The 15,102-nt window shown below is 37.9% G+C and overlaps 1 protein-coding gene and 1 long non-coding RNA gene across 28 annotated transcripts in view; one reads left to right on the top strand and one right to left on the bottom strand.

Moving 5' to 3' along the window:
- Positions 1-15,102, top strand: part of PDE4D (phosphodiesterase 4D) — a 1,371,041-nt gene that overhangs the window by 1,154,073 nt on the left and 201,866 nt on the right. For all 27 annotated transcript variants that reach the window (XM_070245831.1, XM_070245829.1, XM_023625252.2 and 24 more), the window contains 1 exon segment: positions 4,604-4,795. In XM_070245831.1, the coding sequence (XP_070101932.1) occupies positions 4,604-4,795 (192 nt within the window).
- Positions 4,448-14,621, bottom strand: LOC102147511 (uncharacterized). Its single transcript, XR_289193.4, has 3 exons — positions 13,887-14,621; positions 8,624-8,861; positions 4,448-4,831 (listed from the first exon to the last, which is right to left on the bottom strand). It is a non-coding gene; the product is annotated as an uncharacterized lncRNA (long non-coding RNA).

The following is a 15,102-nucleotide window of genomic DNA, read 5'->3' on the forward strand; positions in this document are numbered from 1 at the left end:
CTGGAAAGCCAGCTGTCTTAGGAAATGTGCACATGACCGAACTGCATTAAGAACAGCAAAGGTGTGGAATAATAGAGCATCTCACTTAGTTCCATTTGCTAAGACCTTTCATAGACCCACATACCCTCCTTATTCCAAATGAACTCTCAAACTCTGTAAAGAAACCCATCAGATGGGTTATAGCAAAGATCCTTTAACACATTACCTTGTATCCAAAACTGGAAAATTGGGGGATTTGGCAAATTCCAAAATTTGGGGTCATATAAAGACCTAGTCCCAGAATTAGCCTCTGAACGCCTGATCTATAAGTCAACCAGAATGTTACTTTCAAAAGAGTTAACATTTGAAGTTCCATCCAGGTGAGGAAGCTAAGAGATGTTCTTGTACTTTTGTAATGGTTAACAGGAGGCTTTGCAATAGAGACATAAACACAGGGGCCATTCTCCCGGGCTCTAGAATCAGACAGCTTGAGCTTAAAACCCACTTATGAACTGTATGCCCTTGAACACATTACTTAACATAGAGTCACTCCTCTATGCCTCAGATTCCCCATTGGTCAAGGGGGACTTTTAGTGCCTACTTCAGAAGGTATTGTGGGGAGTCAGTGAGATAAGGTACATAAAGCCCAGGGCCTGATGTCTCTCATAGATGGTGCTCCAAAAGTTTTATCATATCGTTATTGTTATCACCATCTTCATTATATCAGACATTATTACTCTCCCCTATTCCGTAGTTACTTTCCCAGGCTTCTGCTGATCTTATACTTCGGCTCCGTCTAATCGCCAGTGAATCCAAAGTGTGTTCATGAGATCAAAGGGTTTGCCGAAGAACGTGTTCAAATTTCACAACCCATATCTTTGGTACCATCATCTAAGGTTAGGGTTGCCCCTCATCACCTTCTTTTTTTATGAATAATACCATGACATGGACTATTTATAAAGTTATGTTTCAGGAATAAGTAGCTTGTTTGAAGTTGTCTGTATTTTCAGCCTAAATTCGCTCTCAGTTAGTTTACTACCCACTGAGCGACGACATGCTGCTTGTGATTTGTCCCAAACCAACCCTCTCCAAAGGGAAGCTCCTTAGTTCTAATATTTGAACAAAAGAGATTTTTGTTTTTTTTTTTTAAGTAAGGGTAAATATCTACTAAGACATCAGTGACCATTCTCCGTAAAGCTAATACTAATGTTTCTCAGATTAATAGCATTTTATCAATATTTGATAATCATTCCCTATAGATTGTGAGGTTTTATTTGTTGGGTAATATTTAAGAGGATGTTTTCATGAGTCTTTTAAGAAATAGTTTGGGCCTTTGAGTTTATTTACAATAGATTTTCCTTAAGAAAATGATCTCCATCTAGTGGACAAGTTGTTACATTACAACCTACAAAGAAAGACAAAGCCCATAGAATATCCCATATCAAGCTTTTTCTGAGCTATTAATAAATTTTTGGTTTTAATAGGTAATATTATTGGAAAAAAGTTAAATATTTTAAGATACTTAGCAATATTTGATCCAAAACTTACAGTGGAAAATTTCTCTACGTTAAGACTTGCTTTTTAATTAGGAAAAATTATAATAACAAAAAAATACAAATTACGGGTTTTGGGGGTTATATTGGCATTTACTCAATTGAACTGAGAAAAACTAAACCCCACAGCATACTCCTGTATCTCCTATATTTCTGTTTATGCATAACAAGGAAAAGATAGTGATATTTTATTTTTATTTATTTATTTATTTAAAGATTGGCCCTGAGCTAATTTCTATTGCCAATCATTTTTCTTTTCTTCTTCTCCTCAAAGCCCCCCAGTATATTCTAGTTGTAGGTCCTTCTGGCTATGCTATGTGGGACACCGCCTCAGCATGGCTTGATGAGTGGGGCTAGGTCCATGACCAGGATCCAAACCAGCGAAACCCTGGCCCACCAAAGCAGAGAGCACAAACTTACCTACTCGGCCACGGGGCTGGCCCCAGTTATATTTTATTTTTTTGTAATAGTAAAGACATCTTGATATTGGAGAGAAATCAACATACATTTTTTTCTTTTCTTTTCTTTTCTTTTGAGGAAGATTAGCCCTGAGCTAACTACTCCCAGTCCTCCTCTTTTTTTTTTTGTGCTGAGGAAGGCTGGCCCTGAGCTAACATCTGTGCCCATCTTTCTCTACTTTATATGTGGGACGCCTACCACAGCATGGCTTGCCAAGTGGTGCCATGTCCACACCCGGGATTCAAACCAGCGAACCGTGGGCCACCGAGAAGTGGAACGTGCGAACTTAACCGATGTGCCACCAGGCCGGCCCCTCAACATACATTTTTTTAATGTGTTCAAGTTAGGTCCTCCTCATGCTGAAGAGCTGTTATGACTGTTTTCTTAGAGCCGAAGTCTCCCCTAGCGGAACCCTAGCGGAAGTCTTTAATGTCTTTCAGCTGCGTGCCGAATTCCTTCAAAAGCCCTCTTCAAATACTACTCCCCTGTGAAGACTTCTCAGATATCATTGCCTGGATTAATCTCATCTCCTTTATTTTTGAAGCTCAGTGTGTTCATAGTAGGTACCTGATAAATGCTTATTTAATTAAGCATATCCAAGAAGAGCTTGCCAGAGATCCCGAATAAGTCTCTTTAATGATTAGAGATGCCTTCCTCAGGATTGCCAAAAGTCTCACACGCATGAAGTGCCTGTCCAGGTGAAACAGATGTCCCCTGTTTGGGTGTCATAGTTGCTAACATACATTTGCAGTTGACATAATTATGCATTGGAGCTGGAACAACTTCAGGAACAGTAGATGATTAAATCCAGTTAGCTCAGTAACTTTGGTTAATTAACTTTTCTAGGAACTGGTATACTTGTCTGTAATGAGTCTATTCAGCTAGATAATCTCTCATTGTCCTTTAAGGACCAAATAAATTTATCTGTAAAGTGACACAATTCTAAGAAAACTTTAAATTGGAATACATGTTTATGATTGGCCAAGTTAGATTATGAGTTTTTCCTTTTTTTTTTTTTACTAGATGGATTAATTTGGAATCATTTTTTTATTTGGTCATAGATTCATCATAGCTGACTCTTGAAACATCAAGCCCTAAGCTGATCCTTCCAATTTGGCCTCCTATCTTTGGGTTATAACACTATTTATTAATAACTCCAATAGATAAAGTAAAAGGATGTTTTAAAATTAGCTAGTTAATAGTTTCGATAAAGGCTCTTATGGAGAAAACGTTGACAAGTAAGCTTGAATTCATTTGTTTATTTATTCATTCAATAATGCTTTAAACCACATACTTACTGGGCTATCCTGAGCTATCACCATCCTCTTGTAAGAACACAAGAAAGTTGACTTTATTGTGATATTGGTTCATGTTTGACTAGAAAAACTCTTTGTGGAAAGTTTATCTAGAATATAAGAACTGTGATGTTAAGAATTGTGCAAATGTGTTCTTTTTTCCCCAACTCTAACACCTATATTGCTGAGCACAATGCCTTTCATTCATTCAATCATTCATTTAAACCACTTAGTAAAGGTTTGTGAAGTGCCATGTGAAGTGCTCAGAACACTCAGTCTCCATTCTCAGAGAGCTCACAGTCTAGGAATGGAGGCCAAGTAGCAAACATTTTTAATTCATTGTAAATGCTGTCCATAGGGAGTGGGAAAGTGTCCTGAGCACAGAGAAAGGGCATCTCTTAAACTCTGGGGGATTAGGGCAGCCTTTCAGATGAGGGCTAAATCCTCATGGATGAATAACAATTAGGCAGGGAATAGGAGAATTGAGTAATTAGGGGAGCAGAAGGTTAAGTAGTGATAGCCTGAGATAAGGAGATGGTAGTTCAATATGAGTAGAGCATGAAGTGCCTGATGGAACAGGGTTGCATTTTGAGGTTGGGAAAATGGTTCATTGTAACTGAGAATGGATTGTTAAGACTTTATCAGTCTAGCCAAGAAATTTGGGCTTTATCCTGAGGCCAATAATGAGCTACTGAAAGGTTTTAAACTGACGAATGATGGAGTCGGATTTACATCTTAAGAAGAATCCCTCTTGGTACAGGGTGGAAAATGGATTCAAGAGACTAATTTAAAGACTGTTATAATAATGTAGGTGAGAATTGATGGAATCCTAAACTTAGCATAATTGGCAGTGGAGATGGAGGTATGTGGATACAACAGAAATCAATGATTAGATAGGTGTAGGCGGGAGGGAGAGAAGCTCAGGTTTAGGGAAGTGATGATATTAGGCATATAAAGGGCGCTTGTTGAATTGAACCCAAATATTTCGTGAATTAGTGTTCATTTTTGTTCTTTTCCTAAAAAGAATCCTGTACTTAGGAGAACTATTCTTTGAAGAATGGTTTATTTTTAACTGAAGTTGAGTTTAGAGAGACCTATATCTTGTCTGGTCATTAACAAAAGTACACAAAAACTTAGGAAGACAAGAATATGAAGTCAATGTGTCTTTTACTTTTGTGTATTTCAGTAGTATCGGTTTTTAACAGCAGGAATCAGCTGTAAATTTTCCCACTTTCAATTCCTAAACTGAAATCTCCCTTTATTAAAATAGCAACATGAAATGTTGACAGCAGTGTCATTTCTTCTCCTCCATTACAGTTTTGATGTGGACAATGGCACATCTTCGGGACGGAGTCCCTTGGATCCCATGACCAGCCCAGGATCCGGGCTAATTCTCCAAGCAAACTTTGTCCACAGTCAACGTCGGGAGTCCTTCCTGTATCGATCCGACAGCGATTATGACCTCTCTCCAAAGTCTATGTCTCGGAACTCCTCCATTGCCAGTGATATGTAAGTATAAGAGTACACAAAGGGAAGAGGGAGCCGCTAGAAAATCAAATAAATTTATCTGTGGGGTTGATGATGTAATAAAACCAGTATATTTATTTGACTGCGTTGTTCTCTAATTTAGGAAAATGGTGAGTAAAATTATACAAACTGAAGATTAAATGGTAGGTTTAACTTGAGTACACTGTCACTATTGATAAGAAACATTTATTTTCTCAGAGAATACACTGTCTAGGAAAAGTGAGAATTAGGTTTTTAAATAGAAACATTCACACTTGAAACATTAGCTTATATTCCTGTAGGACCTGAGTTTTAGCAACCCAGCCACATGAAGATTTATAATATTTTGAAAATCTTTAAACTCAGTTTGCAAATCCCTGTGATATTAGAGTGTATAGCATTTTGAATATACCTCAATTGATGTACCGTACAGATGTTAGCACTGGTGTGCCAGATCACTTGAGAGATCTTGTGGGGTTTTGCCTAAATTAAACCATTTTTGGAATAGAAATTACTGGAGGCAAGCACGGAAAACATTAGACAGACTTGAATATCGTTTAAGACATGGCACAGCTGGGAAAATAATTAAAACTGATAAGTAGGTTTGCAGATCATACACCATCATTAGCTCATTTTCTCAGCACATTCCATTCTTCTGTTTACTGCAGGGTTCATTAGGTTTCTAAGTTCTGAAGGCTTCTAAATAGGACCTTACTCTCACTCAGTACATGCCCTGTCGCTTGGGGTAACTCTGCGTCTGTATAGAGTTGATTTCTACTTTGCTCCTCTGCATTTAGGCATTTGTCCAGTAACACTCACCATCTTCTCATGATGCCGTCTCAAAAACTCATGACAGGTTGCAATTCATCTCATAGGAATTAGGCTATATGGAGCCCTTGGGGGTCTGGGGTTATTCTTGGTATCCTAACAGATCGTCAAGGTATCCTAATAAGTCTAAATGGCATTCTAGAAATGAAATTGTGCTTTGCTCATTTTCACAACCCACAGTTCTTGGTTGTCATTTTATTAACAGTTGTAAAATGATAGAACTATTTATACTCCATTCTCCCTGGGAATGAGCCACTGAACTGTGGTGATTTTGATTCGAATACTGAGTTATTAAATTCTATTGTGTAGCCGTCCTGTTTGAAGCACTGCCAGAGACACAAGAAAACTATAAGACAGGGTTCTTGGTCTCAAATAACTAATAATCTTGTGGAATGACAGGTCTCAAACAGATAATTAGTGGGAAAGACCACATGTAAGCCCTAATTTGTGTCCTGTGGGCTACAGGTAAAAGCATCTCACCACCTACCTTTAATTATGCATAGCATAGGTCTATGCCATCTTTCAAAAAATATTTAATCTACCCTTTTTTCCTCTGCTTTTTTGGCAATGAAACGTCGACAAGTTTTATTTCTCCCATCCTCTTACCCTCACCCTAAATATCTACATCTGTTCTTTGCATTTTTTTTTACCATGTTGTGTTGCCTTAATATTATGAATTCTATCTTCCATTCACATGGACCTCTGAAAATCCATTTAATTCAAGAAATATTTATCAGTCGCCCATAAAGCAGAGGGCATGCTACCAGTTATTAGAGGAGATACAAGGTACACGTCATCTCCTGACTTTCATCATTGCTGTATTCTCTGTCCTCTCCTCCTCACAGACCTTTCCTTCACTAACTCCTCTTACCACCCCTTAACGTATTTCCCCAAAGCATAGCCCCTGGCCCTCTGGACTCTGGAAAACTCTTGTGTGCAAAGGTTCAAGTATTGCCTTTCATCAGATGAGTTACTGCGTATTGCCTCTGGCCTTGCAACCTCAGAGCTCCAGATCTGTAGCACTTAAATGCTTTCTGGAAATTTGCACTTTCTTATTCAACTGTACCTCACAATCATTAATTAGTACGTAGTCATCATTAATATGTGAGCTCTAGATCTAGAGCACTTAATTGCCTTCTGGAAATTTATACTTTCTTGTTCAACTGTTACCTCACACTTGTTAATTAGTACATATTCATTATTAATACATTGTATTAATGGTGTCCACTCTTCTTCACCCAATACAACTTTCTTCTCCCAATCGCCCTATTTCTATATTATTTTTATCCCATTTTCTCAGGTTTGAAAATCAAGACGTTCATTTTATTTATTCATACATAATGCAAACACTTATTGAGCAACTATGGTGTATTCAAAGCTCCAAATTTGGAGATGGCGAAAGGTCTGGTATTTTAGGCAATTACAATAAAATACAGTGAGCACCATTCTTGAGGCATTTACAAAACTGTGGGAGCAGAGAGAGGAGAGGGAGAGTTTGCCAGCCAGGGAAAGCCAGGCTAAGGGGGCAACATTTGCATAATGTGAGGCATGGAAAATCATGGCTCAGTTGTGCAATGATGGTCTGCTTGGTGTGAGTAGGGAAATATGGCAGGAGAGAAAGAGGATTCAGCTGGGATTTGGCATCATCAAATTCTTGTTTTTATTGCATTCTGGTTACTCTATTGTTGAATAATTGTGTAGAGTGAAGTGACTACAGGGGAATAGATCATATAGAAATTCATAGAAACCAAGCAGGCTAAATGTGATAGAGGCCCAGGTCAGGGAGTGGTGGTGGGATGAAGAGATTGGTCCAGATGCAAGAGGCGAGAGGCTTACAGAATGGTGTTTGTGTGTGTGTGTGTGTTGGGGGACAGCCAGTGGGGAAGGAGAGTCAAAGAGAAGGCTGAAGTTTTGACCATAAACAAGTAAATGAATGGTGATGTTGACATAAGGAACACAGGGACGGAGTGAACAACATAATGGCAGATAATAGGTAATGAATTTGACTTTTACATGATGAGATTGGAGGGGAAACAAGACAACAGTTAAAGGACAAGGACAGAGAGCAGAAACAACAGTCTAGAGGATGAAGAGAAAATAGAAGAACCTATTACCTTCCGTAATTACTAGGTTTTGGGTGACACCTGAGTGAAGCTTCTTAGCGAGGTCATAGAATTAGAAGCACAGTGGGCTGAGGAGTGAATTGAAAGTGGAGATATCAGCCAGTACAGGCATCTCTTTAAAAGGTTGATAAGTTTAGGAGAGAAGAGAACTAAAGCTGCTTGAGGGAGAATTAGGCTTAGAGGGAATTTCTTTGAATTCAAGACACTTGAGCTGAAGGAAGGGGGCATTAAATACGGAGTTATAGCTGCTGACAGAAATCTAATCATGAGCTCAAGTAAAGGGACTAACCTTGGAAAACTGTTGGAGACAATTATTGTATTCTTTAGAACAAGAAGGAATAAAACAAGTGAAAAGAGGAAATTTAAATTTAGAGATGGAGGGGTAAAATATTTAGAGAATTTGTGGCTAATGATCTCTACTTTTTCATTCAAGTAGAACGTATAGCCATCAACAACTAAAGGAGGGAGGGATGGGGCAACTTGAGAGCAGAGGAAAGGCTTCGAGAGCCACTCTGCAGCGTGGAAAAAAGAACAGAATAGGAGTGAGTAGAAAAATGCTGAAAAGCCTGAAAGATAATAATAAATAATGTTGAATTGATGAGTGACCCAGGTTGAAAGTCTTCTTCTCCAAGTTCATCAAAGGTGAAACAACTTTGCTTCAGAGAGGCCAGAGACAAACTCACAGTGAGTGTACTCTATTTTCATAGTTATGTATTCTCTTCTCAAATTATACTAAATTGGTTTTCAGAGACCAGTGTGTAGATTGTTTCTTTTATACCCTCTACTCAAGTTAGTAAAGATGAAATATACACATGCATTTTATGAAAATCCTCTAACAGTTCAAGTTTAAATAGAACGTTTCTCTCCAAAGCAAACTTACCAGGATGACCTCATTTTCCCCCGTACCTCTTCAAGAGTTTCTTTATCTGATTGGACTCACATAAGACTGACAAATTAAATCAGACCTTGATGCCACTCTACATGTTGTGGAAAAATAATGTCTTGAGATGTTCAGCTTTCCCATTTCCTCTGGATATTTACGTTGGAGCAATAGGGTTCTCCTTGGACATTAACTGACTCCTGGAAAGCGTTCTTGCTACTAGGGAGATGAAGTTTCTCTGAGAAGCAAGGCAAACAGAATAAGTAATTACTGTTTCAGTCTTCAATCTGATACTACACGGATCTTCTAGATTTAAGGGTTATGGTTTCTCCTCATTTGACTTCACAGTGGCCATATGTAAACCTCCATTTTCTTATCTTACCTAGTTCTTGATAATGCTAGGAAGATTGTTCAGTGTCTATAATTCAACTGTACTTTATAAAGAATGACATTATATATTGTAATCACTTTTGAGGGTTTTATATTTATTGTTCTAATTAAGCTTTCCTATTGAGAAAATTCTTTAAAAATTGCAAATACAAACTGTACCAATGAAAGTTTGTGATTGTCTATTTGTATGAAATGTTTTGGAAAACTTTTAAATGCTTTTTAAATTAAAATAGAATTGTGTAATTTATTGAGAAAGTCGGAAGGAAAATAATTACTTCCTAATAGATAGGACATCAACATCTTATCTTCTATAAATAGATACTATTTAAATAGCTGAGACTGATAACGGTAGTAATAATAGCCATAGCATATACTGCGTGTGGATGTCACCCTTCACTTTTCCAAGTATTTTCACATCTGCTGTATCATTTGATACTTTTCACAGTCCTATGGATAGGGACATTATGCTATTTTACACCTGAGAGATCCAACTTCTAGACAGCTTAACCTTTTTGAAAAATCATTTGTTAAAAACTTCAAATATTTTGATCATTTCAGGGAGAACATTATTTTGATAATGCCATTATAAATAAAGGGCTGTGGCTATTATAGCAAAAACTGCTAAGAAACAGAAGTACCTGTTGACCAAATTCATCTGACTAAATTAATCACTTGGCACTATGAAAATTTGGTTTTTGGTTATATTTTAATTATAAAATAAGATAAAAGCTCAAACTGGTCAGAGAAGTAATAACGAAAATATGCAACCAATTCTTGGAAAATATATACATGTCCATAAGACTAGGCTAAACTCAACATCTGAAAATTAGCTTATAAGGCCAAAGAGAAGTTCCTGGCAGCTTCTGCCAGAAGACTATCACACGATTTGTTAAATGTGTCCCCAGCAGCAACTTAATTCTTTGGAATAATAAGAAAGAGGAAAATTTTAGGTATTAGCATGAGTACAGTAAAGAAATAAATACAAGAAAAGTAAATTTGAACTACCATTAGTAGTAAAAGTGTCTTGTAACAATGGAAACAACTAGATAACAGAAGGTTGCCCAAGTGCTGTCATGAAGAAACAGGAAGAAAGTTACAGAATAAATGGATAATTACATAGAAGGTATGCAGCTTTGTCCCTTTTAAAGTTTTTCAAAATGCTTTTAAAGTTATTTTGACTTCTGAATAGCAGTAACTTCTGTTGTTGCCCTTCATCCAATAATGTAATGTTGTTCGTATTTGCAAATGCACGGATGTGAGACATTGGGAAATTAACAGTGACAACACAAATAGAATTTAGTCATAAAACTATGAGTTTATTGAATACAAGCTGCCTGTCAAAGCACTTCAGTTAAAAAAAATTTCAATTCACTGGATAATGGGTCCTCTAGCCCCCATCTTCTGCTGAATAAACTCTAACATACAGAATCCAAAGATGATCTGAGTAGCTCTTTACTCATATTTATATACTTATACATACAGAATATGGGGGGAAGATACAGAAGGGGCAATGAAGAGGAGATGAGTGGACTCAATATACCATAAAAAACTGGAGCACCCGAGGCAGTCTGGCTAATTTGTCCCCATCACCATACAGAAGTATAGGACCTCATTGATCAGGCCTTTGGAGTGCCCCATGTGGGCATTCTCTCAGCTAGTAGACAATGGCCACCAGTCCCTATCTCAAATTGCTCCCGTTTCTTTAGCAGTTAGCAAGTCCCTCACCACCTCTTGAGCCTCTGATGTGAGTTTTCAGTCATAGCCATTCCTCACTACTTCTTGTGACCATTTAGTAGAAGGATAGTGTTGCCTCTTGACCTGAGTTTGAAAAAAGAATGATTGCTTATGTCTATTCATCTCTTCTATTACATGTTACATTATTGTTACTTGCTCTTACTAGGGTATCTCTAAAAATAAAAATAAAAAGATATGTTGCATTACAAAGGTTCTAGTCCTCACTGGATCTACGTAAAAAGTTTGTAGCCCCACTTTGCTAGATTTTAGATTTTATTACACTAGTGATTATCTCTCTCCTCTCCAGCTTTGATTTGCCGTTTGAAAGTCCTCTAACATTATCTAGACAGAGAAAAGTACCATAGCCGAATAATTCCTTCCCAAGTTCCTGAGTTTTCCCAACCGGGGGGGTGTCCTCAGCCCTCACTCTATGGTGTAAGAGAAACAAGACTAGCACCAAGATTCCCAAAACATGCTGAGGTCCCCTGGGAGGATGCACAGGGAACTCACATGGGTGCCAGGGATGTTTTAAATTTTCAAGGGAAACACAGAAACATTTGTCAGTCACCTGGGAACTAATAGCTTGAAATTGTTCCCAGTTTCAACTTTAGATCATTGCTTTTCTTTCTGTGATATCCTATCTTTGCCAAACTGGGTTTTCAACAATTGCTGTGATAAAAAGCAAGCACTGCACAAAAATCAGTGTGGATCAGGCAATGCGGGAGGCAGTGTCCAATCTAGTTCCAAAGTGAGAAGTTGTGCAGGGCTCAACAGCTGCTAAATCGTTGTGACAAACCCTTATTAAATAGTTTGGACCTAACGACTTAATTGGAACTATTAGTTATTTCTTTTGGCCAATGGGCTGCTCTAAAAAATTACTGAGATGCAAAGAGTGTCATGAACTGATAAAGATTGGGAACTTCTAGATTAGGGTGTTTATCCATGTCCTTAGGAGTAAAGCTAAATCAAATCTCTGTGTGAAGAGAAAGAAAAACAACTCAGCAGGTTCAAAGCCATGAACTTCTTGGTGGGCTCCGGAGTAGAGAATTGATCCTGTTCTTAATTCTGTCAGGACCCCAGGTAGACAAATCTTTTATTATTACCAAAAAATGGTATTGTTTTGGTAATGAGCCAGATAAACCAGGTTTTTTCTTCCATTCCCTGTGGGTTGGCTGCTGTTACTGTTATTACTACGGAGCGTTGATGCAGACACCAACACTAGCCATTAAATCTCAACAAGCGTATTGGCAGAATATTCTAAAGTCATTGGCTACTAGAATACCTTCTTGCTACCTTTTTTTTTCCTTTTCTTTTTTTTAAAATTCCATTCTTTGTCCAGTCACTGAGGTCATTTTATTTCTGACTCAAGAAAACAGGAGTTCCGTGAATGGTAAAATAATACTTGCAATTAGTTAACTGTGCTTCTTGAATCTTTGAATTAAGGAATTAAAATTACCAGCTGAATATACATTTTATATTTCTAATCTCATACTGAAAAAATAAAATCATAAAAAGGAAGCTCATTTTGAATGATCATGTTTGATAATGCCATAGGGTCAAAATAAAAAGTTGATTTTAATGTGTTACTACAGCGAGATGGTGTCAAAATGTTTGGGTATCGTTGCTCTGTGCCCCAATCTTTTAAAATAGCAAACTAATTAAATCATGCATTCTAATATCCCTTGATTATCACTGCCAAAGTACTAGATATGTCTTGAGGTCTCAAGGGACATGGAGAGAGAAATATTTGTCATGAAAACTTCTTCAGCAAAGGGAAATGGAGAGTACCAAACATATTAGTAATTCATTATTTCTAAGAAGGCTACTGCAATTCTTAGGGGAATTTGCCTTAATGTTTAGTATACAATTTTCTTTTCTGAATTTCCTTCATACCCAGGATGCTCCTCAGTGTTTGGACTCTAGTTTTAATCGTGAAAAAAAGAACAATACAAACAAAAATAATCACATTAGTGTTCCCAAACTCCTGTAACTAAGAGAAAAAGGCAGTGTGAAGATGAATGATTTAAACGTGTAAATATCTGATTACGCAGTTGTGCTTTCACTTCAGAGTTAATAGTACTTTACAACGGGTAACATCTACTTTTTTTTTTCTTTCTGCTTTTATCTCCCCAACCCTCCCCCCAACCCCCGGACATAGTTGTATATCTTAGTTGCAGGTCCTTCCAGTTGTGGGATGTGGGACGCTGCCTCAATGTGGCCTGACAAGCGGTGCCATGTCCGCGCCCAGGATCCGAACCCTGGGCCGCCGCTGCAGAGCGCGCGAACTTAACCACTCGGCCACGGAGCCGGCCCCTAACATCTACTTTTTAAAAAATGTGGGCAGAAGGGGTAGCTTAATAATTCAAGGTGATTACCCCCAATTCTCTGAGACATCAGATCCCTGCTAGAGAGCGAACCTGAATCAACCACAGTGAAGGAAGAGCTGACTTATTTCTCAGTGTATACAAAGAACACAATCTCTAAGAGCAATTTATAAGTAAAACGTACTAACTAAAATTAGGAAATTTTGAAAGCCATCTTCAATGAAAAAAGCTAGCACAGAACCCTGTATAGTGCTGTCAGTTCAATGTGGCTCTAGATGAATGAACCCAGTTGAAAATTATTGCCTCTTCCTGCCTCTTGACTTGTAAGGGGCAAAGGGCCATTCCCAAAGAGGTTCTAGCCCTATCAATTGTAGGTACTGTACCTGGTGGCTCTTACTTGCCCTCTTATGCCAACACACCTTCTCTCTGTATTAAAGGACTCTAAAATCAAAACCATGCTCCAGTGTATTATAAAATAAACATTTTCTGAAGAAGATTTTCTGAAAAATCTTGCTAGTGGGTGGTGGGAATGGAGCAGATGGTGACAGGCTGGGAGAAAGAAGAAAGTGGATTTCTAGTGGAGGTAACTGATCTGCGTCTTCCACCACATTCTGAATAAAGGATTGTAGTAATTGGCTGCATTTTTGAATGAGAGTGTCATGCTTTTACTCATTCAGCAAATATTGCCAGCACCTACTCCATGCCAGGGTATTGTTTGAAAACGACATAGACTCGTGAAAACAAGACACAAATTTTGTTTGGGTCATGCATTCTTGTCATGTTTTAAAAAATTCTAGATAGAAAAGAAGACTTACCTAGTCAATATTGAGATTCCCATGTAAATCTCTGTCTTCACTTACATATCAGTCACTTTAAACATTTATGTTTCTTGTCAGTCTTAGATCCTTAGTGAATTGTTCTCAATGTCTTCTATACTGTTTTCTGAGCCATACGAGGAAAAATAATCGCAATGCTGGAACGTTGATGTGATGCGTGTGTTGAGATAAGATATGCTAGGGAGCGCTGGTAAATCACCCTCACTAAATCCTGGCAATATGAAACATTTAAAGCTGCGCTGTTACAAATAAGGAGAAAGAAAGCCTTCAGCTAGACTCGTGGTTTTTTTCAGAAAAACCAAGTCAGGAATATCAAACACAGGGCTTTGCTCTCAGATTGCTGGCCCTCTGTGGTGAGGTTCAGGTGAGATTCGCTGGAGAAATGTCCCCAATTATTCCATCTGCCTATTGCAGTTTCTCTCAGGCTTTGTGTCAGCTTCCCATTAACTGTCTTGAGACTTCAAGGTGTTTCTTAAACTTGGATGAAGAAAAATTTGTTGCCGTTGACTACTGGACAGGTAGGTCTAGACATGTGGAAGGCATCAATTCCTGCAACCTCTCATTGGAAGCAGGGAAGTTAAAAGCAGAGAGAGAAAGAACAGCTGCCTGCACCTCTGCAAATGTAGGAGGCTGCATTTAAGCAAATGAAGCAATCAGTGACAGGAAATCATTTAAGCAATTCAGCGGATGACATTGCCTCCTAGTAAATGTCATGAATGATTCCGAGACCAAGACCTTTTAGCTCCTTGTTTCACTTCCAGGGAGAACAAGGCTGCGTGCGGTTCTCATGTTTCCATGTCTCAACAGCCATTCCTCCTCTGGGACTCAGAGAACTTCAAATTGAATTTGTTGTATCCACCAGGGCCAGTTTTGTTTGTTTGACTTCTCTGTTTGATTTTCGTTTGTTTTTTTTACCCAGAAAAATCAGAAAATAAGCATTGTGATTTATGTATCTAAAGTTCCCTATGGTGATTTTTCTAAAGGGCAATAAAATAAAACTTTCATCCAATCATTGTTATTTTCAGTTATGAATACTTTTTTGCAGAAGCTAAAAAGAAGATAGTTGGTAAAAAGAACTCTTTTACATTAAATCAGGGAGTTAATTTCTTGTGTTGAAAGCACACTTTTTTGTTTTTGTCTTTTCATGTGCATTTTTTATCTTCAATACACACTGAGTTTCCATTCATTTGTTCCA

This window comes from Equus caballus, chromosome 21, assembly GCF_041296265.1.
Source record: "Equus caballus isolate H_3958 breed thoroughbred chromosome 21, TB-T2T, whole genome shotgun sequence".
NCBI lineage: Eukaryota > Metazoa > Chordata > Mammalia > Perissodactyla > Equidae > Equus > Equus caballus.